Genomic DNA, 25,596 nt, shown 5'->3' with positions numbered 1-25,596 from the left:
AATTTAATTCACTATCGGACCTACCATCATCAGATTTTCACTGGGACGTATACGGTTCGTTTGGTACCCGTGTGTGAAAAACAAAAATATGAAAAATCTGTTCATTATTATTTCAGTGAGCTTTTGGAAAATGTCAGATTCTTTGTTTTTTTTCAACTACTTGAAGTCCAATGAACACACCAGGAGAAAATACGGGTTCCTACTGCCTGATCATTCTCCACTATCATACATACATACCTATCTTTATAAATGGCTCAAAAGTATTTTAGTGATGCACTTCTGAACTTCCACTAAAAAATTTTTGATCTGCACATTTCTACGTATTTTGCAAATTTTTACCCAAAGTAAAAACTTAAAAAACGGCATTTTAAGGTTTTTTCAATTTTTTTATTCAACTTGTATATTGGGTTAGGAGAAAGTATAGCTAGATACTCATCAAAATATACACTTTGGTGGCAAATTTCTTTGTGTAACCCTTTTCAGTTCGGAGGTACTGTGCACTGTGGTTAAAAGTTTTTTCTTGCCAATTTTACCCCATCACTACGATAAAAAAATTCTGAAATAAATTGTGTCAAAAGGTCCACCTTCCCCCTTACACATTCCGTGTAGTACCTAAATTTCACCTGGAGTAATTATGGATAGATAACATTTTTTCGCCAAAAAAAAGTTTTTTAGTCGTACCATCCAAGGAGGGTGAGGTGTGGATGGGCCCCGTCTTTTGACTTGAAAGATTTAGAGGTATACCCAACAGTAATCCATCATAATTTCCCAAATCTAGGACCAGATGAGGCATTTCACGTCACCTATCTTACCTGATGGGAATACCTACCCTTTTTTTTTAATTCTGAAAAATTATCTTTCAAAAATGACGTAACTTTTTATAGCCTCGTATTTTTAAAATTGAGATCTGATGATGATGGAATTTGCTAAATGTATTGTATCTGCGGTCATCGGTCACTTGGCAATCTTAAGCCACTTCTACAGGCATCGATGATATGTGAATTGAAAATGAATTTATGCATTTTAAAACAATTTTATTCAAAAATTTTCCAACTCCTGTAGTCTATAATGTAGTAAGTAATAATGTACCTATAATTATTACAGAAGTCTATACTTAAATGAACTGCATAATTAAAATTCATCATATCTTTCTATGATTTCAGTCGAGAGCTCATTAATGCAGCTTTAGATTCTGCTTGAATGCTTCAGCATGGTAAGTGACGTGTTTTGTACCTATTTTAAAGATTTAATTTTTTTCTAGCTCAATCAATTTACTGCTTGACTTACTAGCTCAACATTTCAACAACACCGGTCTATTGAAACAAAATTAATGCAGTAAGTACTTGTATTTTTTAGTTCATGAAAAATCTCAAAGGAACTCTTTAGTGTTGTGAAAAAACTACATTAGGTAGGTAAACAGTTTTCTGGAATTTTTTTTTTTTTTTTTTTTAAAAAATCTGCCAGTTGATTATTTTTTCCACAATGGAGATTCCATTAGAATTTCTGAAGTTTTTGCATGATGCAAAATTGTGTTGTGTCCTGCATCAATTTTATAAACTTGCATCGGATTCTTGAAATACTGCGAATTGGACCAGAATGAACATATTTATTAAAACTTAATGAATAAAATCAAACGCTCAGATCAAGAGTTCCAAAAACATTATCTAAGTATGTAGTAATTCGAATGGACTAGGTAGGTATCACTAAAACGTAATCCCCACTTCTGATAAAAAAAAGTACAGTACTCAAATACCTCTGATAAGCCATAAGCATCATCATCATCCAGTGGATTTTTCACACATCTTATCAGAATGCCCGATGATTCGAGTGATACTTGAGGAATTCGGTGATCACGTCCTGCTTTGCACACTGTGTAAATTCTATCAAGCAACAGATTCATCGCATTTCATTTGTCATCCCTGATGGTAGTAATGACAAACATAATTTTTTCTTCGATTGCCAACCATCCAATTTTTTGATCGACTTAATGAACTGTGAAAAAAATTGAGTTACTTATTCATATTATGATCTTGCTCAATACTCACTAGGTACTCAGGGAACATAATTATTTTTCAGTCATCTGCCCAAATGCACTCACTTCTTCCGTCGGTGTTGTGGGTGAAAATGTTGACATAATACTTGAGCATATGTTCATTTCCAATAGTTCATTATTGGAGCACCTTTCTTTTACGTCTTCTCTGGTCGGGAGGTTTACCATATATAATGGAGAAGATTCTATCAAATAGAGGTATCCTCTTTTTCTCTGCTTTTCTAAAATATCAGCCACTTCTAAAGCAAATAGTCCACCCAAACTGTGACCAATTATGCAAAATTCTCTGTCCAAGTTGAAATTTTCCAGCATGTACTGAGAGTGATTATTGAAACAGGTTGATGAAATTATTAATGCGCTTTGTGAATAAATTGTAAAATTGGACCTAGTAAGAAGCTAAATTACTTTGGCAAAATAATCACGTAATTCATTCAAGGTGAAGTCTGCAACTTCACCAAAATGGTACTGGAAACATAGCACTTGCCCTGGTAATGTTTTGGCCAATGATTGCATTGAAACAGCTAATCCTGTTAATGTGTTTTTGTGACAAAATAATGTGTACATAATCAGATATGTTAGATTCATCTGTGATATTTTTACCAAAGTTTACAAATTGGTAGTTAAAATCCATGTTTACCTTCTACTCCAGGAAAAATGAAAGTTGTTGGATGTTCATTGAACACAATTGGCTTTTCAATATCGTTTTCATCGATTGGCAAGCGACGAATGGACTTATTTGCAAGTATTTCATCCATAAAGATTTGCAGTTGTGTTCTAATTTTTTTACCTGTGAAATTTGCGAGTAATGCTGTAGTTTTTACCAAATGAATAAATGTAGGTACTTGGTGAGAAGTGTTAGCAGTGCACCCCGAATTACCTGTTTTCAGTGAATTTTCTTTGTCTTCTTTCATTTGACATAATTTTACAAAGGTCATAGTTCGTAGGTCTTCTACACTGAAAATTACATTGAATTCTAATTCGAGAACTTGTTTCACCTCTATTCCCAAAATCGAATCTGCACCAAGTTCTGGGAATGTCCATAATGGATTTATAGTCTTCAGGTCTTTGATACCTGTGAAGTTCTTTTAATTAGTGGGACATTTCAAAGTTTAGAGCAAGATATGAATTTCAAACACCTCCTATGTATATGCATATTGCATATTCGGAATAATGCAGTTGAGTATGTAGTTCATCTCAAAAAAGTGAAATTTCAGAGGAGAGTGATTTCATTTTTTTAAATTCCCACATGATTCTTTATTTTCTATAAAGTACTTACTTATCCCATTTTTATATATTTTTTGTTTTTTTAATAATAGAAACAAATAAAAAAGTACACTATTTTTGTAACTAAGTAGGTACATATGTAATTTTATCTGAAAAATATTTCAAGACTATTGAAATCCTCCAAAAAAACTCTTCAAAAAAGAATTACACCCCGCCCTCTCCACGGTTCCTAATGAACAACTTGCTCAGTGAACAAGAGGTGAAAATATTTCACTAAGAAAGTGTTATGATACATATAATGGTGGAATCCGCCCTTTTAAGAAAAAATACCTACCACTTCACCAGATGGTATGAGACAAACTATGAAACAGTTTTGGTGCCTAAAGCAAACATCCTCCAGACAAATACCAAGGAGACAGAGAAATACGTAGCAAATATCGGTTGGCTGCACTTCATGAAAACAAAAAATGAGCCAAAAATTTGGGTGCTGACATATCTTCCAGACTCTGGTTAGATTATCAAACTTATTTGAGAGATCTGTCCGCCCCAAATTTTTGGCTCATTTTTTGTTTTCATGAAGTGCAGCCAACCGATATTTGCTACGTATTTCTCTGTCTCCTTGGTATTTGTCTGGAGGATGTTTGCTTTAGGTACCAAAACTGTTTCATAGTTTGTCTCATACCATCTGGTGAAGTGGTAGGTATTTTTTCTTAAAAGGGCGGATTCCACCATTATATGTATCATAACACTTTCTTAGTGAAATATTTTCACCTCTTGTTCACTGAGCAAGTTGTTCATTAGGAACCGTGGAGAGGGCGGGGTGTAATTCTTTTTTGAAGAGTTTTTTTGGAGGATATCAGTATTTTTTTTTGTATGTTGTGATGAAGTGTTTAATTCAATAAATGAAAATAGCATTATTGGAGGCAGGAGCATGCAGAGAGTTGAAAGATTACCGGACATTTTTCATTCAACATGCCTGGAATAAAACTATGTAGAAGGGTTTCAAGGGATGTGGGGGAGGGTGACTGAAAATTTGCCAATCAGTATAAAGAAAAAAAAAATACAATTTTGTCAGTAAAAACTAAAAATTCTGAAAAATTCTCAGTTTTAGTTATTTGCATGCAGAATAACATATTTAAAAAAGTTGGACTGGCATTTTTGTTCATTTTCGAGAAAAAAATTACAAGTTTGGCACTAATTGCAGAAATACCATCAGAACCCTAAAAATTAAAATTTTTGCATTTTTGAGATATTATATCTATCAATGTGTAGCCGAATATTTGAAAAAAATTTCCTTCCCTCGGACTTTATTATCATGCTGAAATTTCCGTCGACAAGGCTACAGCCTCTTCCAATGACCAATTTTCTTGAAATTTTGCAATGTAACAGCAATTATGATGTAAATGACGACCCTTTTCCATGGTACTACAAAAAAATTCTATGGTTTGGGGTTGATGGGTTGAGGGGGAAAGAAATTTTCCAATTAAGAAAAAGGCGGTCAAAAACGATTTTCTTAAAAATGGAATTATATTCCGAAATAACACGCTTATTTACATCAGTGTACACAACTGGACTCATATCGGTTCAATGGCGAAGAACGTATCAAAAATTCAGAGTTAATTTTCCATTATTTTGTTATGGCTGGGAAACTCTACGTTCCACTTGACTCACTTGACCCACCCGTCCGTTCCACTTGAACACTTCATCGGCTAAAGTGGAACAAAAAAAGTTGATTAAAAACAAAAATTCTGGAGCACAAGTTTCTGAACCAAATTTGAAAAATGAGGAGTCATTTTGTAGCCAAAGGATGAGACTACACAACAACAACAAAGTATTTACAGGTTTCTCAAAGTTGAAAAAGGTATAGTCACATTTTGGTGAAGTAAAAATCGTACCATGTGACCCAGTTTCACCACTAGTACGTGTAAAACATTTTATGAATATGGCATTCTTTTCATTTGTTTAAAACGGTGGCAAAATTTTTCCGATAAGTATGTAGTTTGTAGGTATCTATCACTTGCAAAATCATGGCCAGAAAAATAGTATTTCTAGTCAATTCGTTGACAAATTGCGGCATAAGGACATTTTTTTCAAATGTTCGTCTACACATTAGTAAAATTTTTCAAAAATTTCAATTCTTTAGGGTTTTGGTGGTATTTTTGCAATTTTATTAGTACCAAACGTATTATTTTTTCTCAAATATGTGAATATGAAAAAAATGGCAGTCCAATTTTTTGATAATTATTCGATACTTTGAAACGACTAAAACTGAGAATTTTTTCAGAATTTTTACTCGCGGATACCTTGGTTATGTTTAAATTATAAGTTTTTAAATTAATTTTTTTATGTTTTTGAAAGTGGCAACACTAATTTAGACATCATTCGTTGATCAATTTGAAAAAAAGTTGAAAATTCTATAGCACGTACAACCGGAGCAATTTTCAACAGAAATTTTCCATTTCAGACCATTTTGAAAAACTTTGAAGCCCCACAGCTTCGCCGAAAAAAATCGAAAAAATGTCCGGTTTACATAATTCTTCATTGCTTGATGACCTCTAAACATTATCTGATTTTGAAAAAAATCGATGACCATGACCTCTCGTGCAAAAATCCGCCGATTTGGCATGGAATGAGTAATTAGAAGGAGAAGAAAATCCCTATATCAGTCGATAAAATTTTCAGTTGAACCCCCTCCCGCTTCCCAAAAAAACCTATACTCAGGCCCGCATAAATTCCTAAAAATCAAAATTTTTACGGGAATGATAACAAATAGGTACGGTAATTCAAACTATCAAATTTCTACATTTCTTTTGAAGTTTTCAACTAGTTTCAGTGTTTCAGTTTTTGTACCTACTGTAAAGTTCAAAAAAAAAAAAAATCATTTGGGTGTACCGGTGTAGGTAACGAGTAACTTTTATTGAAAAATATTTGGCTACCAAAACGAGGTTTTCTTAAAACTTGTCAATTTTTTATCACTAATGTCATTGTTGCTGTATAGTGGCTGTGATAACAGAATTATGAGTAAGATCGATAAGTTGTAATCGATTAATCGATAATAAATCGATTATTCTAATTGCATTTGGGTATGTTTATGAATAATAATAATAAAATAATGATTCTTAATTGAATTATTAAGGTGAAACAAAAACTGATACAGGTGTACGTATATCAAAAGGCACTTCTACAATCTTCAAAGTACATTTGTACAAAATTTCAGCGTGATTCGTGCCCTATTCAAAGCTGTGGCTTTGTCTAAAGAAACCAAAATGGCGGAAATTTGTATTATAAATTAACTGTTCCTTTAGACAAAGCTACAGCTTTGAATAGGGCACGAATCACGCTGAAATTTTGTACAAATGTACTTTGAAGATTGTAGAAGTGCCTTTTTATATACGTACACCTGTATCACCTTTTGTTTGACCGTAACTTCAATTAATAAACTCGTCATTTTTTCAAAAATTTCCATTTTTCAGCATCTTTCAACGCAGCTCAAAGTTAACATAATTGAGCTAGAAAGCTCAAATTTGGCATGAATATCAAGTTTGTACCAGAGAAGTGCCTTTTGATATTTTGGGTCAATTTTGAAAATTTTTGGGCCCCAAAAAGGGGGGGTGCAGGGTCAATTTTCAAAAAAAAAAACAATTTCTCATCAAGAGTCAGTAATGGGTAACAAAACAAAGCTACATTCCAAATTTCATCGAAATTGGTTCAGCCAATCCTTCTAACTTTGAGTGAGACTGGAAGAACAAAAGATGCCAAAATGACAAAAAAAGGGTTACTTGAAACTTCGCGAATTTTCATCGTACAAAAAAATTCTTATATATTCTGAAAGGTCTTTGAAAAATAAGAAAAAAAGTATCTTTGCGTTTTTTGATTAAACGCATAGTTTCTGAGAAAATTACGTTTGAATATCGCTGAAAAACATTACGAAATACTTACAGAATATATACTCCTCGGACGGTACCACATCCGCCTACGGTTTCGCAAACGCGCATGAAACCGTGGGAGGGCGGGGGGGTGGCAACGCTACCGCGTCGCCTGATGGGTTTTTAATAGGTATACCTAGTTTGAATGTATGAAATTCACACAAAACAAGAGTGTTCTTTTTAGATACTCGTATAAGTCGTATAACGCTCTTAACTCCAAATAACTTAGGTTCGTATTGTTTGAAATTCTGAGTTATTATACCTAACGTTTGCGTTTTTTCAAGATCTAAATAGTTTTCCTAACTCGAAGTGCTATGTTTGGTTGTAGCGTATCATACAAATCCCAAAAATGTGAAAATCAATTTTTTTGAGATGTAACGTTTATATAACTCCTAAACGTGCGATATGAGCAGATTTTACCTAATATATTTGCAACTGCGGTTACAATATCTGTATCAATTCGCTTTTTTTCAGCAACTACCACGCTAGACACAATGAGATGACGAGATTCTATCATGAACATATTGAGTGTCTCCAAACAGGATTTAATTTTTTGTAGCTTTGTTCCACAAACTGTAAATGAGGAAGATGTGTTTGATAATCTGAGAATTAGGTATTGCTTTCATGGAAACCACATCTTGTAAAATCATCTCACTTGTGATTTCGGTTCCTGCCATCTGTTCGGTTAAGTCTGCTACAATACCAACATCCCCAACGGCTCCCCATTGAATTACCAAAGCGGGTAAATTATCTGCATGCCTGATTTCGCATATCCTTTCCATCACAGAATTAGTATAAGCGTAGTTACTCTGGTTTGGGTTACCCAAACCACAAGCAGCACTGGAAAATGCGACGAAGTATTTCAAATGTGGGCACATTTCTCTGCTCAAGTTGTCCAGATGCGTTGTTATGATTGCCTTCGGCTCGTTTGTCAAACGGAAGTTTTCCTCAGTTTGTTTAAGGAATGGATCATCTTTAAGGATCTATGTAAGTACATATTTTATGAAGGATTAGGCTAGTCAAATAATGCTGCTTGCATCTCCAAACAGTCCAAACTGATTGTATTTTATAGCATGCTTACCACTGCGAGATTGAAAATCCCTTCTACTGGCCCTAATGCATTAGCTGTCTGGAGTAAATTCTTTACTCCTGTTTCCTTTGTCACATCTTCTGTGAATATTATTACTTTTACTCCGTATGAACGCCATAATTTGATACGATAAGACTGGTAACCATTTTTGATTCCTGTTCTTGAGCTTAATACAATATTGCGAGCACCTCTCAAGATCAACCAATCAGCGAGCTCCATTCCCATTCCACCTAGACCTCCTGAAAGTATTTAATGGAATTAGTCGATGAGAGTTATTCGTGCACACTTTTTCATAAAAGTCAATTTGCCAAAACGATTAAATTGGAAAATTTTAGTAGGTATGGTAGATATGCAGGGCCGTTGAGGAGGGGAGACAAAGGGGCATGCAATCCTCCACGGCCTCGCGCTTACACACACACACACGCGCCCGCGCGCGCGCGACTTACCTGCAATAACATGGGAGGTATATTTTGGACAATAAACTTGAGGCTGGCACTTCTTGGGTATCAAAGTTGGTTTGCCTTCTATGTCGTTCTCCTCGTCATTCATTTTTATGAGAACTTTGCCCATGTGTTTTCCTGCTGCCATGAATCTGAATAAATTTGAAAGGCGTGTTGATTGAGTAATTGCTTGAGGAGCTGCTCTGTGCTAAAAGTTACCTACCTAAAGGCTGATTCCACTTCGTCGGCTTGGAAAATTGTTCTGTGTATTGGTTTTATTACTCCTTGGTCAAAAAGCTCTACCAACTTATTCCGAATTGCGAGTGCCAGTTGCCTGTTACTTCGCACAACCAAGTCTAATTGTATACTATGAAATGTTATGTTGTTTATGAAATGCTCCAAATCTAATTAGAAATGTTCAATTTTTTGTAATGTGTTTACAAGTGGGTTTGTAGGTAATATTTATGGTAAGTATTATGAAATGAACGATTGGTTCTGTAATGGAAAGTTTTTTTTTTTTTTTGTACCGACCTAATGAATGTTTGTTGAGCATATCATATTTTCCTATCTCTATAAAATGCCCAAACGGGGCCAAGCAACGTACAGAAGCTTGCATTTTTTCCTCAACCAAACTATTCAGAACTACGTCCACTCCACGTCCATTTGTTTGCTGCATTATTAACTGCTCAAAAGATGTGTCTCTCGAGTTACCAATGTGACTCTCTGGAATCTGTTTGAATTTTAATAATCACAATCGCTATAATGTAGGTACTGGATACCTACTTGGCTACTTATAGTTTGTTTGCTCGAAAATAAAAGGTATTTCATACTTGAGGGAATGTTTTTCGTATAAACTGTACTTTTTCGGGTGTGCCGACGGTAGTAAATATCTCACATTCGTGATGAAGACATATGTTGATTGCCGCTTGACCAATTCCACCACTACCTGCGTGTATGAGTACTGAACATCCTTTTTGCAAATTCGCCTTGAAGTAGAAGGCCATGACTACCTGCAAAGTTAAATGAGTTGAATTTTGAGAAACTCTCCACACCTAGGAACAAAACTAATGAAAGATGGAATGGAATTGCATAAAAAATAGTCTTTAGATATTTTCGAGGAAGTCTTTTTTTGTTATTCGTTTTTATCATCTTTCATCAAACTATGTACGAATACCTACAGCCAGGGCCAGGATTGGGCAAACTCTTTTTGAAAAGGAATAAAACCTTGAATCGAACTTTGATATCAGTTATGTAATTACGATAATTTTAATGATGTGGTTCATATGTTTCGATTCCATCGATTTATGAAATAGGTAGTTTAGTTGTAAATTTGTCATTATATGTGTCATCAATTTTAATTTTAATTTTTATACGCAATACTGCCACATTTATTCACTACGTGAAATAAATAATTACTGTGGTGTATATGGCAGGAATGGTGGCTGCTTCTTCCAGCGTCATATAATCTGGTACTTTCCATATCCAGTCAACGGGAGGTCGAACAACGCTTGCTAACGCTTCTTTTTCTACTACACCAATCCAGCGTGTTCCATTACCATCTTTTCCGGAAAATTCAAAACCGTGGTGGCACTAAGGGGATGATCAAAATTTGACGAATGAATAATTACTGAATAAATAATGCTTATGAATAAGTTGTTTCAATTTTAATCAAGTTATACTGGCGTATTTTTTTATTTCAATTTAAAATCTTTGATTTTTTTAAAACAGATGAGTGCATTTATTTGAAAATGAGAAAATCCCACTTTGAGGAAAGGTGTTTGAAAAATCAAAGATTTTCAATTTACATTTTTGAAACTGCAATAGATATAATGATGTAATTCCAATTTATGGTAACCGAGACTTGAATTGATCAAGCTGGTCATTTTGAAAGGAAGCCAAAGATTTCCAAAATGAAGCGATTCAATTTTTAAAAAATTAAAATTATACCTAAAATAGATAACTTTGACGAAGGTCCAAGTTCGGGTTGATTAATGTATCATACACTGTCTGTACGTTTATATATTCTTACCTCCTCTAATCGATTATAGAAAGGCAGATCTTCCACTGAAATTCTCCCACTTGTTAGCATAACATCTCGGAAATTTAGACTACTATAATATACACGAATGGAATTTTGGTGGGGATTTTCTTCTCTGTAATTGATTTGTAAATTCAAAGAGGTCATAAATTTAACCGGTGAAAAAAGGCTAGATGAGATGTGTAAAATTGTGAAAAAATAATTCCATACGTGTCAAGATCTGATCTTTCGATCCATTTGAATGATGAGAAATTACCACGTTCTTCTTGAATACACAGTGCATTTGTTGATTCTATAAAGTTCACTGGTTCAGTCGGCGAATGGCAATACGTACCCCACTGTCCATTCTTGAAAACATTTTGGCATAAATCTTTATCCAGTTGATCTTTATAGAATGAGTGATCCAATGAAAAATCGATCGCTTTGTCGTCCAACGTATAAATACATCTTTGAATCAAGAACAAAAATTGGTCAAGTAATATTTTTGAGTTGTGCAAAAATGGACAATTGTGTTACATATGTATACGTATGTACATATAACAAACCAAATCTAAAATACTCTCCCTTCGTGGGTATAATAAAGCACCTTAATCCAAAAAAAAAAAAAAAACCATGTAAAAATACTTTTAAGTATGTCCATTTTTTTCCAAAATTCTAAAAATTCACTTCACAATATAAATCAAATTTCTTGTTTGAAAAAAAAAACGAGTTCATTGCATTTTGTGCTCCTGCGAGCTCATTGGTAGGCAACCATATTTCAACAAATGTAATATTGGTTACCTATTTACCCGTTTAATCAAACTACATTGGTACCACTCACCTAAGTTTCATTCCTTTTTCTTCTTTTCTTAAAGTATTGAAGAATCCAAGTATTCCATTTTTCGGATCTTTTTCGGCATAAATGATCAATTTCTCGTTCCGTTCCGAGTCGATAGTTGCTAGTTCGTTTTGAATATTTGATACCCAAGTGTACGAGTCACTTTCTAGTTTGGCAGTTTTGTAAGATGATTCATTTTTCACCGACTGTAAATAATGAGTTGACAATCAGGGATTCGAATCATTAGCTTAGTTCAAGATATTCAATTCAAATATACCTGCTTGAGAATTCGAATTTATTGGATCTTTTTGTGAATTATAGGTACTTACTTTATTCAAAAGGAGTATTCTCTCTGTAGCATTGATCTTACGACTGAAGCAAACATTAAATCCCAATTTTTCGTAAGAGTTGATGTCGTTGGTGGCAGATTCTTTCGTGATGATAAATCCATTGTCTTTTAATGCTTGGCGTACATTCTCAAGCATCTGAGAAAAAGAGGTCATCAGCTATTACAAAATTTAATTTCTTAATTTCCCAATTTTCAGCATATGTAAGTAGGTACGTTACGTCAATTTTGTTGCATATATCTGACAAAGCGATCAGCGAGCAGCTTTTATCGTTAGGTAATTTTTCATTCGATACGGTAATTTCTTTTGCCACTTGAATGTCAGCCGTTTGATCAGAGCTTATAAAGATGGTTACATCGGGCTTGAAAATTGAAAAAAATATCACGTTGCAATTACGTACTAAAAATATTACAGCGAAATGTCTACATTTTTGCTCATTTTTTTTCACCGCAGGGCTTGTAGACTCATTGAGCAACTCTCAAACACACATTTCAGCAAGGCTCAATTTTTTCACATGATGCCCCAAAATCCAAAAATGTATGATTGAGCTAGGTATTTTCTGTTTACGTCATATTTCAGCGATACGAATACGTTTTGAGAGCCCATTTTGACATGAGTGAGACCAAAATGTATTCTTTATGCCTTTTTAGGTCAAAAAATACTCAAAAATTTCAATACGCTCAAGATAGGCAGCTGCAACCTTAGAGATCTCCTCCGTATTTAAGACATTAGGGTGGATCGCTGAAAAGAAATGTCGGAATTTCGGCCAAATTCAGTAAAGACTTTGATTTTTAGTTGATTCTTTCAGAAAAATTCCGGAGGTGGCCCTGGAGGAGAGATACAACCCACAAAGAGGGGGTATTTGTGAAAAAATCGTATTTTTTCGGGGGAAAATAGCCCAGATCCGAATAAATTCAAGACCTTTTTTTAGGATTTTACTAAACGGTTAAAACGCAATTTTTGGCCAATTTTAGATAATTCACGATCTCACACAACCCTCAATTTTATATTTGAGCCGTTGCATTTTTTTTACAGTCTCTCTATGCGCTTCCATGCTCCAATAAAAAATGAGCAAAATTGGTGACTAAAGACTTTCTTTTAGAAAGTTATACCTGGATCATCGGTAAACTATTCAGTGAATTCCAGATTATAGATGATATAGTTTCAATTTCAGAATCGTGGTCGTGGCTAAGTAATTCGCAGGTTTTTACTTGATATTCCAGTGTGTTTGTGAGTACAATGTAGGTGCACTTTCTATATAATTCATGATCTATTACCTAAGCAAATTATTCGGTTTGATTGAAGTTGATTTCCAACCTCGTCGTTGATATAGGGTATAAATTGATATTTTTGCAGAACTGGCTCAGCTAGATTTTTTTGGCGAGTAATAGTTTTACAACTCCACCCAACCATCTGAATACCTCCGGAACTCACTAGACGATGTTCCGGCGAAAAATGAACAGGCAACTCTGCAGTGCATATTTATGATTTGAGTAGGCATACATAATATTTTGTGGATGAAAATTGTATTAGAAAAGTAATTGTAGGACAACACTTACTAGGCTTGTCTTTATCTAGTAACTCTATTTGTTGGAAATGTTTCACGAAGTCAATAACGATTTTACGTACAAACGTTGGTATGAGAAGTTCACGAGTATCAACATGCAGTATTTGTATTTGAGCCATGTTATCCATAAAAACTGGGAAGTTATCATTCCAAAATATCTCGCCATAAGTACCTGAAATATGAATGGAATATAAACAAGAATAAGTAGGTAGGTAACCCTAGTGTATTGTGATAGGTAATGACTGGTGCATTTTTTAAAATATCTACAATTGAAGAGCTCTATTCCAAAGTGGGTCAAGTCATTTTTTTCACCAAAAAATGCGTTTAAAATTTTTGTTGCTAAAATTTGTTCTGCTTCGAAAGGTCGGGGCACATTTCCTTTCTTTGGACATAGAACAATATGACTTAACTCACTTTTGAAGTAAAAATCTCCGTAAAAAACGTGCATTTTTTTAAAATGACTTAACCCACTTTGGAATAGAGCTCTTCAATTGTACATAGTGGGATGGAACGCCACACCTTTGTATACCTACCTTCATAATTCACTCCAGCAACTTGTTTGAATAACCCTTTATAATGGTATCCTCTTAACCTTAATTCTTTATAAAAATCATCAGTACTCAAGTTTACATCATTAGAATTGGAATCATCATTGTGAACGGGTACGTTTAACGTTTCTTTATCAGCATTCTCGAGAATTCTCACTGTCCCTGAAGCTAGAATTTGGCCGTTCTCCGTTACATTAAAGTGTTTATTACCGGCGGCAATTGTTACTAGTAATCTCAGATGTCCTGAAATTAAGCATTTAATTTCATTGCATTAGATGCTCTGTACTGTAAATTTCGCGCTGCTTATTGCAGTTGATGTAGGTATGGAATGGTCTGCCGAACCTTTCTGAGGAACGATTGTTGCTCGTTCAAAACGAACGTTCTCCAAAACTAACGGTGTCTTCAAATTTCTCTTATTTCTCATTCGAGTTACAGTTTCTATAACTAACCACTGCAATGAATTTAGAGAAGTTATTTACTTCTATATGTGTAATAAACATTCAAAGAACTTGGAGAGCGTATCAGACGAATACAAACCAAGTAACCTAAACCGGGATATAAATTCCTTCCATCTATAACGTGGTCTTTTACGAATTTGTATTGATCATCTATTGTTCTGATTTTGAATTCTCGCTCGAAACACAACTCATTTTTGAGTTTTCCAACCGGCCATTGTTCATCATGCTGCCATTTAATTAGCGAAGATATTGTTGGGGTTGCTCTACTAACTGGAAATTCCACGGGTGGATATAAGACACTCAACTTTGGAACACATCCAGCCTCGTACATTCTATAACATATGAGAATGCTGAATTGGTACATGCTAATTTCGTCTCCTTTTCATGTGTTTTCAAAGCTCAAAAAAAAACTGAGCGGTTCAAAAATTTTCCTCTCAGAGGAATAAATCACAACTCGCCAAGGCCAATTTCTATATAGCTTAAAATTTTGGGCAACCCTCCTGAGAAAAGAGAGGTTAGGGGTGGGTGCCGGAACAAGAGAAGCATCAATGATTGCATTTATTTTTCTCTCTTCAATCTTTTGTCTATATTTCTCCAGTACCTCAATACACAAGAAGGAGATCAACATAAGTATGTTTGTTCATCCGGATCGGGTGCAGGCGGGGAAAAGCACCTCGGTAGACAGGCTAAACTAAACACCTAGGATTTCTTATGCATAAAAATATGTACTCACCGGCCTAACGAGTTCAAAAAAAACTCAACTCCGTTTTCGTGGTTTTTGAGTGTGAGTGGTATATTTGTCACAGTTTTGGGTAACGAACGTTTCAGTACAGCTTGTAATAAACCGTGAGGAGCTATTTCTATGGTTATGGCGTTGCTAGGTATATGACGACAGCCTTCTTCAAATAATACGGGGTTAAGTATATTATTCGTGTGGTAATCGGCTGAAGAATATTTTACTTGATCCATCTCCCATTCGGATTCTGGAGCTGATGTACATATCCACTTTTCTGAACGAAGTTTTGGTTCGGTTATTACCTGGTAAAAATTGGTTATCGGATTGGAAAATTTGCAAAGTGTTGGGGTGGCTGCTTATAAGATGAGAGTCGGAGGTCTTAAACGTTCCTAAATTTTACTCTTACTTCGTTTTGTAACAATGTCAATGTTTTTTGGCCTAGCGGGGTAATATAGCGACTGTGGTATGCGATGTTTGATGTGTTCACTGCTCGCACAAATATTCCTTTTTCTTCCAATGTCTTGATAAATTGTTCCACATTTGGTGTAGGGCCAGATATTGTGCAGCTTGTCGGGCCATTGTGGCAAGCGATATCGATTTCATTGGTGATCATCTCCTTCAGTGTTTCGTAACCCACTCCTGTGTAACGCATGTATTGAGATTTATGCTTTATTTTACCTTTTTTTTCCTACTAATACTTGGCCAACTATTCAACAATATCGAGTACTTGCCTACAGCAGCCATTGTGCCGTGAATCAATTCGATCTCGATTGAAACTAAACCACGATAATAAGCTGCCAGAATCATTTGCTCGGCTGTGAAACATCCATCAGCATATGCGCAGCCCAATTCACCGAGTGAATGACCTATTATTCCATCAGGCTGTATTCCAATCGCTTGCAAAATATCAACCAAAGCTATCTGTAGGTGCCAAAGTAGCTCATCATAATTTTATACCTATGATATTTTGTGTCAGGATAAAAAAAATTGAGTTCAATTGCTAAGTACGTACTTGAATTGCTGCTATTCCAACGAATGAATTCAAAATATTGTCGAATATTTCAGGATCATCGTCTGTGATTATTTTAATCAAATCGATTTGTTTTGATTGCATCATCTGATGACTTTTTCGGATCGATTCCGCAAATATTGGTATGTTCATCAGTGATTTAGCCATCCCGGACTATTGGGAACCCATACCGGTAAATACAAACCATACAGGTCGCTTATCCCCTGGAAACAACTAAACCGTACCAATTCATTTAAAATGCGACCATTGCATCTTTGTATTTCTAAGAAAGTGTTCATTATTCCTATTGATTAAAAAACAGAGAAAAAACTTGTGGCTTGATTTGATATCACTGCTGAAGCATGTATTACGATAATTCCCCTTTTCTTATAACACGTATTTTTAAAAATTCGAAACGTCATCTATCAGTCTCGGAAGAAAACAAAAACTTTCAACAATTATTCCTACGCTTTTATCTGTTTTATTTTCTTGTTTTTATTTGTTTAAAAGCTTTCTGAGAAATTGTTTGCTGAAAAAATTAGAATCTATTGTACTCGTATCTCACAATCCTAGTGTCTGATGAATATGCAACCTCCATAACAAGATGTAACTTTAGTTCCATTCTTAACCTTTTGAAGGAACCAGATCAACTCAGGTCTATCTACACGTAATTAATAATTATTTTACCTACACCTATATGCATGCAACTGTAATATTTTCTTACCGTTTTGGATTTTACGTGATCTTTGTTCTCATGCAAAATAATGTGTCCTCTTTGAAGATGACCGCTTATATCATCGCTAAAAATTTCATGTAACAGAGCCACATATTCTTCATCTTGGTAATTTTTTTCAATCTGTCGAATGAATAATTTGAAGAAAACAAGTAAAATTGAAATATTTTGAGCTGATAAACATCCATCTGAGTTCTTTTTTTTTTACAAAAAAATGTTTTGATTACATCGTTGAAAATGCAATCGATAGCCTCTTCGTTACGTCCAGACACGGTCAGCATTTTTGGTATAACTTCATTTATATATTTAGTGGGTTGTTTAATTTTATTGTGAGGCGCCACCCGGGAAAAAATGTTCAGATCAAATTTGATCAAAGTAGGTCAATTTTAATGAAAATCTTGATACAGTTTGATAAAAGTTGATCAATATTGATTAAAATCTTGGTATAGTTGTATGAAAGTTCATCAAACTAGATCAAATTATATTAAGGTAGATAGACTAGTCTCACCCTTGTTTGATCAATTTAGATCAAGTTTGATATTGCGACTTACCTGATTTGATCAATTTAGATCAAGTTTAATATACCTATTTCAATCAAACTTATTGAGCTTGATCAAATCTTATGCAATTTTATCAACCTTTATCAAGTTGTATCAAGAAAGATACACTGGCCCTAGCGTTGTTTGATCAATTTAGATCTTGTTTGATCAAGTTATATCGAATATGATATGAGTGATTTGACCAACCTTATCATGTTTGATCAAATGTTATGAAATTTGACCAACCTAGATTAGGTTATATCAAGGAATATACACTGCTCATAGAGGTTTTTGATCAATTTAGATCAAAAGAGATATCCTTATGTCAATCATGTTACCTAATTTGATCAAATTATATGAAATGTTTCAACCAACCTTATCAAGTTAGATCAAACAACGTTCAGATTTTTGCATGCACCTGATATAACTTGATCTAATTTGATAAAAAAATTTCAAATTATGCCAACTTTTTGATCAATATTGATCGAATTTAATCAAACTACGTAAAGACTTTAATCAATGTTAATCTACTTTGATCAAAACATTTTTTTCTTTCAATTTTCACAAATAAAAAAAGAAGGAAAAAAGGGGGAAAAGTTGTATTGAGTATGTGGATGGGTTATGCATTCAATTCATGTGTCAGGCCCAATAATTATGCAGTGATACAGTTTCCAAAAATATTTTCATTTCATTTTGTTCCCAAAAAAATACTATCACATTCAGTATCAATAAAAATGCATAATTCACATTTGAAAAAATGTTCTGAAGTTGATGAATTAAGCAAATTTTTGAAAATCGTTGAAATCTGCTCTTGTATGATAAGCAATAGGTGAATTTTTCTAAGTCCAGACCTATCAAAGGAGAATATATACTCCTAATGTCCCTCAACTCACAAGGAACGGGGTAGCCTAATGGTTAAGGACATGGTCTGGAATGTGAGAGGTCATAGGATCGATCCCATCTCCGGACACGAAATTTTTGAAAATTTTTCCCCTACTTTTAAATAAAAAATTGCAACCAACATCTCATATCGCACCTCGGGAGTAATAAGGTCACATCTCAAAAAAAATTGATTTTGATGTTTTTGCATTTTTGGGGTTTGTATGACCCCCCCCCCTCAACCAAAAATAACACTTTGAGTTGGATACATTATCTAGATCTTGTAAAAAACGCAAATGGCCCAACTCAAAATCTCAACAACATCGCAAGTTGTTTGGAGTTATAAGGTCACATCTCAAAAAACTCCACCTTTTTTGAGCAAATTTTGTACATATAAAGTGTTAACAAACAGTTTTGATTGTTTTGAATGTTTGCCAGTTAGAAATAGTCATAAGGAGTGCATTTTTTATTAGTTTGTACCAAATGGAAAATTTTTTTTAAATTGATCACTTTTCAGAAAAATGAATTTGCGCATATCATGAAATTTTAGTTTTTTGAGAAAAACTCAAAAACTAAGCACTCTAGAAAAAAACCAACGGCATTATGTCGATTGGAAATTTAATTCTCTACAACTTTGCTTTCATGAAATTTTTTTTGGACGCTTCCTTTCGCCTCCACATCAACTTTAATGAAATGTTATAACTCAAAATGTTTTCCAAACATTGAAATATTTCCTCTTTAAGATTTTATTTTTCAAAGTGTTCTTATGCTAAATGAAGGTAGGATACCAGATGTTCAAAATGAGGTGCTATTCATTCCTCACAATTAATTATAAGTTGATAAAAATAATGAATCAAGTTTTAAAAAAAAAGAAAATCACTCTCCTGTAAAATTTCACTTTTTTGAGATGTGACCTTATTACTCCCGAGGTGCGATATTATGCGAGGCTTACATTTTTGCAGTAATTTAAGCAATTTTACTAGTAAATATGGCTATTTTTAAAAATCTGCATTACATTTGATCTAACTTGATCAAAGTTGATACAGGTGATCTAATTACATCAAAAAAATGCCTCGATCAAAATAGATCTTATTATATCAATTTTGATACAAACTAATTAACATTGATCTATTTTGATAGAGACATTTTTTTGATCAAATTAGATCACCTGTTTTTGATCAAATTTGGTCTAAACATTTTTTCCCGGGCAGTAACAGATGAAAGTTTGCACCACCTATTCCGAAAGAATTTAAAGCGAAATATTTTCCTTCCACGGGTGTTGGCTCTGTAACAACCTTGAAAATGGAAATAAAGCTCACAAAACTGTTGAATGATTGAATGCTAATGATATTGCATATTCATGATAGGGTTCGGGGAAAATTTTGATGCTACATAGAAACAGTTCCCACAACACTTGATCCGGCTTCATTGCAATTTTATCGTGATGTGAACATCTTTCCTTGCTATGGTATCGAAGTCGAAGTTTTCAACAAAAGAAATTAAATGCTGCGTTTTCAGGCATTAAATTTTCATTTGCTGGTCCTTTTAACTTCTTTAGGGCGTTAAAAGGTGTGAAGTAGCTCCTACATCTTACTGGATATCGTTTGAATTCATATTCGAATTCGAACTCTTTTTTTGATGGTGCTTCAAAAGTACAAGGTACCATAACATAGGTAAATACTCAAAACAGCTGAAAAAGAATCGAACTCCTTAAAAATGGGTGGTTGATTTCGATTTTGATTGTTTTCTAAAAATAGTTTCAAAACCGTTGGGTTTGAACTCTCTTCAAAATGAATCGAATCGGCTGCTGAAGAGTTGATTCATTTTTAAAAAGAGTTTACCCTACCTCGATTGAATGGCACATATTTATGTAATGTAGGTAGGTACCTGTAGCTGGCCATTGAGTAAACCCTTAACGTTTGGATTCGGGCTCGTAAAATGCTCATTTGGCGGAATAATTCCACTTTCGAAAGCCACAAGTAATTTTGCAATACCGCATAAGGTAGCAACTGACTCTGTATGGCCTATATTCGATTTAACCGATCCGAGTTTCAGTGGAGTCTCGCGTCCTTGACAAAAAAACTCTGCAATCGATGTGCCTTCTACAACATCTCCTACCTGAAGAAAAAATATACCTATTCAATTATTGAATCAGCATTGAACTCAGCGATACAACCCTAGTCAATGGGATAGTAAGTATACAAAAGCACTTTTTGAAAATATTTTAAAGTGTTTTTTACTCGTGTTGTTGGATTATTTTTGAAAAAATTGCCAATTTATATTCATTTGTTTTGTTGGAAATTAAGGATTTGAGCTTTTTCAAAACTTTCGTTTTCCAACATGATTTTTCTTTGTCAGCTCAATATTTTTGTGATTTGGTCAATTGGGCAGAGTACTCAATTACACCCATTAAAGCAATTTATTTCCCCCAACATGGGAACCTAGAGAACCTCCAAACGGTTATGGTGTTCTGGAGTCTCTAACAGCTTTTTATATTATCCAAATTTCATGTGCTGATCCGTGTCCAAAGTCCAAAGTTTGAATTTCTTTCGATCCCATGATTCGAAAGGTTGAAAGTAGGATATACATCAAAGGTGGTGGTTCCAAAATTTTCCAAATATCAAAACCCCTCAGTTTTTGCCCCCCCCCCCATAGTCGAAAACAGAAAAATCACCTCGCGGTATTTTACGCTAAAAAAGTTTTGAAAATGATTTACTCAACAGTGATTCCTAACATTATTTTTTTCCCGCAACTTTGGGAACCACTGGAGCCCAAAAAATGGCCATTTTGGGTTAACTAACCACGGATTCGTATTTGGGACGTTAATTACATTATTTTAAGTAAGAGTGGTGGAGTCGATAACTGTCCGGCTCTCAAAAAAGGCCTTATCGCACCTCCTTTCAGCCTTTAACGTCACTTTGATTTAGTTTTGATATTTTTTACACATTAAGAATTTGCCAAAATTCGAGAAATGAATTTCATCAGGCACGTGAATATCACCATGAGACACGCTAAAATATGATTTATAGGTGTACCTTATTTTTAGTGTTTCGACTGGAACAATTGATAATTCTTTATTTTATGATAGGTATACCTATATACATAGAAATATGCGCAATCGAAGGTTTGCAAAACAGTAGGGTGGGTTTATGACCTAGGACGAGTCTAATCTGAGATTGTGAGCAAAAGTGCGTATACCTGTGTTCCTGTACCATGCGCTTCTATGTACGAGATGGAGCTGGGGTCGATGTTGATCATTTTATAGAATTGTTCGTAAAGCTGTTTTTGTTGACTGATTGAAGGATGCAAGATACCTTTTGCGTTGAAACCGTCACAATTGCTTGTCGAATGAATGATATCGGCATAAATTCTTTTAGCATATTTCCTTTTTTGAATAAACATAGAGACTACAGCTTCGCTTCGAATGTATCCGCCAGCTGCAATTGCACCATTGATCGAATGGTATTATTAGGCGGGTACGTATTTTTGAGTCAGCCGCCAAAGTACTTATAGGCACTAAAAACCTACCTCGCGCATCGAAAGGCGAAGAAATCTCTGTAGAGTGAATGAATGATGACAATGGGTTTTGGCTGCCTGCCGTCGGTAAAACAGAAATTTGCCGAACACACAATTGCTCCTTCACATTGTTCATTTTGAATATACCTAATGGCAATGTCCAAAGCGTATCCAGATGACGAACACGCTGCATTCACATTACAACTAGGTCCTGTTACAGAATTATTGTAGGTACAAATTTAGTGGGGGGTTATTTGTGTGAAAAAGAAAGTAAACCCAATTACTTTATACCACTTTGTAGATCAAATGCATGTGATATTCTGTTAGCACACATGAACTGGCTCGCACCAAGGACACTGTCGTATAATCCGTTCGTCTGAATAGCCGCTGGATCACCATCGGTACTGCCTTCCCACAATGCACTAACTACAGCTATGCGTTTACCTTTTATTTGTTGCAAGTTGTAACCTTTAGAAAGGAAATTTTAAAACTTACTTATTTATTACTTTCATCACTTGAATAATAAAATAGGTCTCATTGACTCACCTGCGTCCAATATAGCTTCGAATGTTTTTTCAAGCAGAATTCTCAGACCAATAATCATTCTTTGGGCTAGCTCATAATTTATGTGAAAAAAATTATAATCAAAACGATCGATTGATTTCACCATACCTCTGATTATAGCTGTTCATCAAGATATTATGGTTTCAAATGAAAGGTTTTATACATTTAGTAATTTTCAACAATTAATTCTTCGGAGAAATATGCGATCCCGAACCAGTAGAAACCAGTTTTGGAAAAATGGCGTGTAATCGGTCGAGTGGGCCACTAAGAAGCACCAATCGGGCTTAAAAGTAGAGATACTTTATAGGTAAGTATGTGCTAAAGTTAATTTGCACGATTTTTATGGTACTTTTCAAAAATTTGGAATTCATAGGAAAGATTCAGAATGACCTGAAACCTTCTCTGCTTGATTCAGCGAATGACAGTATGAAATACATTTTAGGTTTCCTATTTCATTGAGCAAAAGAACATTCTGAAGGCTCCATGAACTACTCAATATGGTTCGAAATCGTTCTCAACCGATTTAAAAGCTCAAAAATAGGATAGCGGTAGCGGATAAATATATTTACTCACAAAATTTCAGCTTTTTAGTTCAATTTCATAAAATTTCGATTATTTTTCACATTTTTAGCCCCTACACTGGATTTGCAACAATTCTCCAAAGTTCGAAAAAATGCACTTTAGCTCAGCATGTGATGTGTTTTTTTCGATTTTGCTATTTTCAATTCAAAAATTTATCTGTTGGTTGGGATACCTATCTTGTGATGAATGTTATGGAATGGAGTCATATTACCTACTCGAATGCTTTGAACATACTTCATTTACAGTCAAAAACGATTACGAACCAACTTTTAAAGGGGGGAGGGAGGGTATGTCGATTGTAAAAATAGCGATTGGAAATTTTGAGAATGCCAATTGATAACTTTTTTCACGATAAAACTTTTCCAAATTGGGTGTCTGAGGGCTTTCTGAAAAAATGTTGAATAAATAATTTACTGGAAGGTAATAAAAAAAAAATCAAAAACTTTTCCAGTGGGAATTTTTAAAATTCAGTCGGAATTTCATTTCAAGTTTTGAATTACGCAGTTTGTTGGAAAAAAGCGTCAAAACTCAACAATTACTCTTTCACAACATGGTTGATCGGGGTGAAATTTCGCAAATTCTTACTGAGAAACGATTGAAGGTAACACCCCCCTTACCCCACCTGGTACACTGGCTCTATTTAAAGTACATAAATACGAGATAGGTAATTAGGTGTGCATGATTTTGTTCTACTCTTACTTACTATCGCCGTTTATGTCCACTTTTGAATACATATCTTTTCTTTGCAATAAATTTTCCTTGAATTCTTCAAAGTTTTCGCTGTTTGGAAACACTCCTGAAATTCCAGAAATCACAATGTCATCCTCGTGGTAATTATCACCTGGCATGGTCATCGTAAACAGATGTTGTTATTCGAAGTTGAAAAATGAACTCGATTACAAATTCTTTGATACGTTGACTATAGCAGTGAAAAAAATATAAGGTGAATTTAAATTCTGCGCCTCTTTTTATACATGCGTAAGTTGCAAACTTTGTTATATCATATAAATTACATTTAATTGATATCCCTATTATGTAAAGTGAACACTTGCAGTATGCAAATATGAACGAATAGGTAGAGAGAAGGCCAACGAACCAAAACAAGGCATATGTAAAACGATGCCTTGCTAGGTTCGTGACTAGAGGCGAGAAAATAAAAATCATAACAATAAACCAACATGTTAATTGTTAAGCCTAAAGTAGCCATATAAATATAAGCTATTTTCTAGCTTAAGGGATCATTTTGTATACCAAGTTTAATCACGACTAAACTTGGTATACAAAATGATCCCTTAAGCTAGAAAATAGCTTATATTTATATGGCTACTTTAGGCTTAACAATTAACATGTTGGTTTATTGTTATGATTTTTATTTTCTCGCCTCTAGTCACGAACCTAGCAAGGCATCGTTTTACATATGCCTTGTTTTGGTTCGTTGGCCTTCTCTCTACCTATTCGTTCATATTTGCATACTGCAACACTTATTGTACCTAACCATTTTAGGCTATTTTGTGTGCTATTAAATGAATAAATTTTTGCAAACAAACGTAATTAGCACGCATGAATTCCTTTTAATTAATATACTTTGGTACCTACCTATTAAAGAGAATAGAGAGTTATTATACATACAACATAATATCGTATGATTTTTGGCTTTTGTGCAATTACCTAAGTCCAAGCAACCTATGAATGTATTCTTTATGCATATTATATTAATAGGCACCTACATAAGTACGTTATTCCAGGATTTTTGGAAAAATATCTTTAAAATGTAAATTTGCTAAAGCGATTTAAATTCTACTTTGTAGTCATGGAGTTCATTTTACATTAAATTTAAACTTATGTTTCCCAAAACTGAAAAATTTTAATCAAAAAGCCGTATTAGGGATACCTAGTTATTCTTAATTAGAGGTTTTCTGATTTTCGAGTAGAAAAATGTATTCGAATGTTTAAAAAAAAACCTGGTCATTATACATAGAAGAAAAATGTGCTATGTACAATTAAAATGAATTTTATTTCAAATTATTTGCAATTATGTTGTCCACTACATATACACAATACACATAGGTAACCATCGGCATTTGTTAAAAAATTAATACCTATTTTTTTCTTCTAGTCCCTGATAAACTGAACTGACTTACTACCCCTGGGTTGACGTTTTATGATGATAATGAAGAAAAAATATATTTGCAGCGCATGAAAGAATGGTAACATCTTAAAGAAAAAAATATCAATCATGTCCCCTCAAAAAAAGAAAAAAACGATAGGTACCTACTTACTTGAATTTCCATAGGGAGGAGGAAAATATGTATAAGTAGGTATTGCATTGATTTTTTTTTCAATAATGTAGGTCCATTGCGCATATATGTATTTCTACCAATTTCGAAAACCACTTGAAAAGAATAACTGTAGTTGGGTTCAAAACTTCACCTGCTCAAATTGTTTTTTTTATGGGGGGGGGGGATTACTGAAATTTCATAAATTGCAATCTTCAAAAATTTGTGTATGTTTCTAGGTTTTATTTTGAACAAAC

The 25,596-nt window shown here is 34.2% G+C and overlaps 3 protein-coding genes across 3 annotated transcripts; all 3 read right to left on the bottom strand.

Moving 5' to 3' along the window:
• Positions 1-1,062: 1,062 nt before the first annotated feature.
• On the bottom strand, positions 1,063-13,147 carry LOC135843295 (fatty acid synthase-like). Its single transcript, XM_065361127.1, has 20 exons — positions 13,045-13,147; positions 12,153-12,293; positions 11,915-12,070; positions 11,589-11,791; positions 10,979-11,215; positions 10,760-10,883; positions 10,147-10,320; positions 9,561-9,740; positions 9,262-9,460; positions 8,954-9,134; positions 8,737-8,882; positions 8,282-8,529; positions 7,856-8,183; positions 7,621-7,773; positions 2,928-3,122; positions 2,688-2,837; positions 2,456-2,577; positions 2,099-2,365; positions 1,754-1,992; positions 1,063-1,579 (listed from the first exon to the last, which is right to left on the bottom strand). Exons 1-19 carry the CDS (start codon positions 13,051-13,053, stop codon positions 1,897-1,899), a joined length of 3,309 nt encoding a protein of 1,102 aa, XP_065217199.1. The 5' UTR covers positions 13,054-13,147; the 3' UTR covers positions 1,063-1,579; positions 1,754-1,896.
• Positions 13,148-13,195: 48 nt separating this feature from the next.
• Positions 13,196-15,913, bottom strand: LOC135843296 (fatty acid synthase-like). The gene is made up of 7 exons (XM_065361128.1): positions 15,648-15,913; positions 15,239-15,543; positions 14,585-14,837; positions 14,390-14,498; positions 14,033-14,290; positions 13,492-13,671; positions 13,196-13,401 (listed from the first exon to the last, which is right to left on the bottom strand). The coding sequence occupies exons 1-7, from the start codon at positions 15,891-15,893 to the stop codon at positions 13,196-13,198; spliced, it is 1,557 nt and encodes a 518-aa protein (XP_065217200.1). The 5' UTR covers positions 15,894-15,913.
• Positions 15,914-15,977: 64 nt separating this feature from the next.
• On the bottom strand, positions 15,978-23,530 carry LOC135844759 (fatty acid synthase-like). Its single transcript, XM_065363092.1, has 6 exons — positions 22,209-23,530; positions 21,600-22,128; positions 20,289-20,519; positions 16,975-17,106; positions 16,254-16,484; positions 15,978-16,162 (listed from the first exon to the last, which is right to left on the bottom strand). Exons 2-5 carry the CDS (start codon positions 21,801-21,803, stop codon positions 16,425-16,427), a joined length of 627 nt encoding a protein of 208 aa, XP_065219164.1. The 5' UTR covers positions 21,804-22,128; positions 22,209-23,530; the 3' UTR covers positions 15,978-16,162; positions 16,254-16,424.
• Positions 23,531-25,596: the final 2,066 nt, after the last annotated feature.

This window comes from Planococcus citri, chromosome 4 (genome assembly GCF_950023065.1).
Source record: "Planococcus citri chromosome 4, ihPlaCitr1.1, whole genome shotgun sequence".
In the NCBI taxonomy this organism is placed as follows: Eukaryota; Metazoa; Arthropoda; class Insecta; order Hemiptera; family Pseudococcidae; genus Planococcus; species Planococcus citri.
Note: the sequence above shows the minus strand (reverse complement) of the source record. Positions and strands in the feature narration are given on the sequence as shown.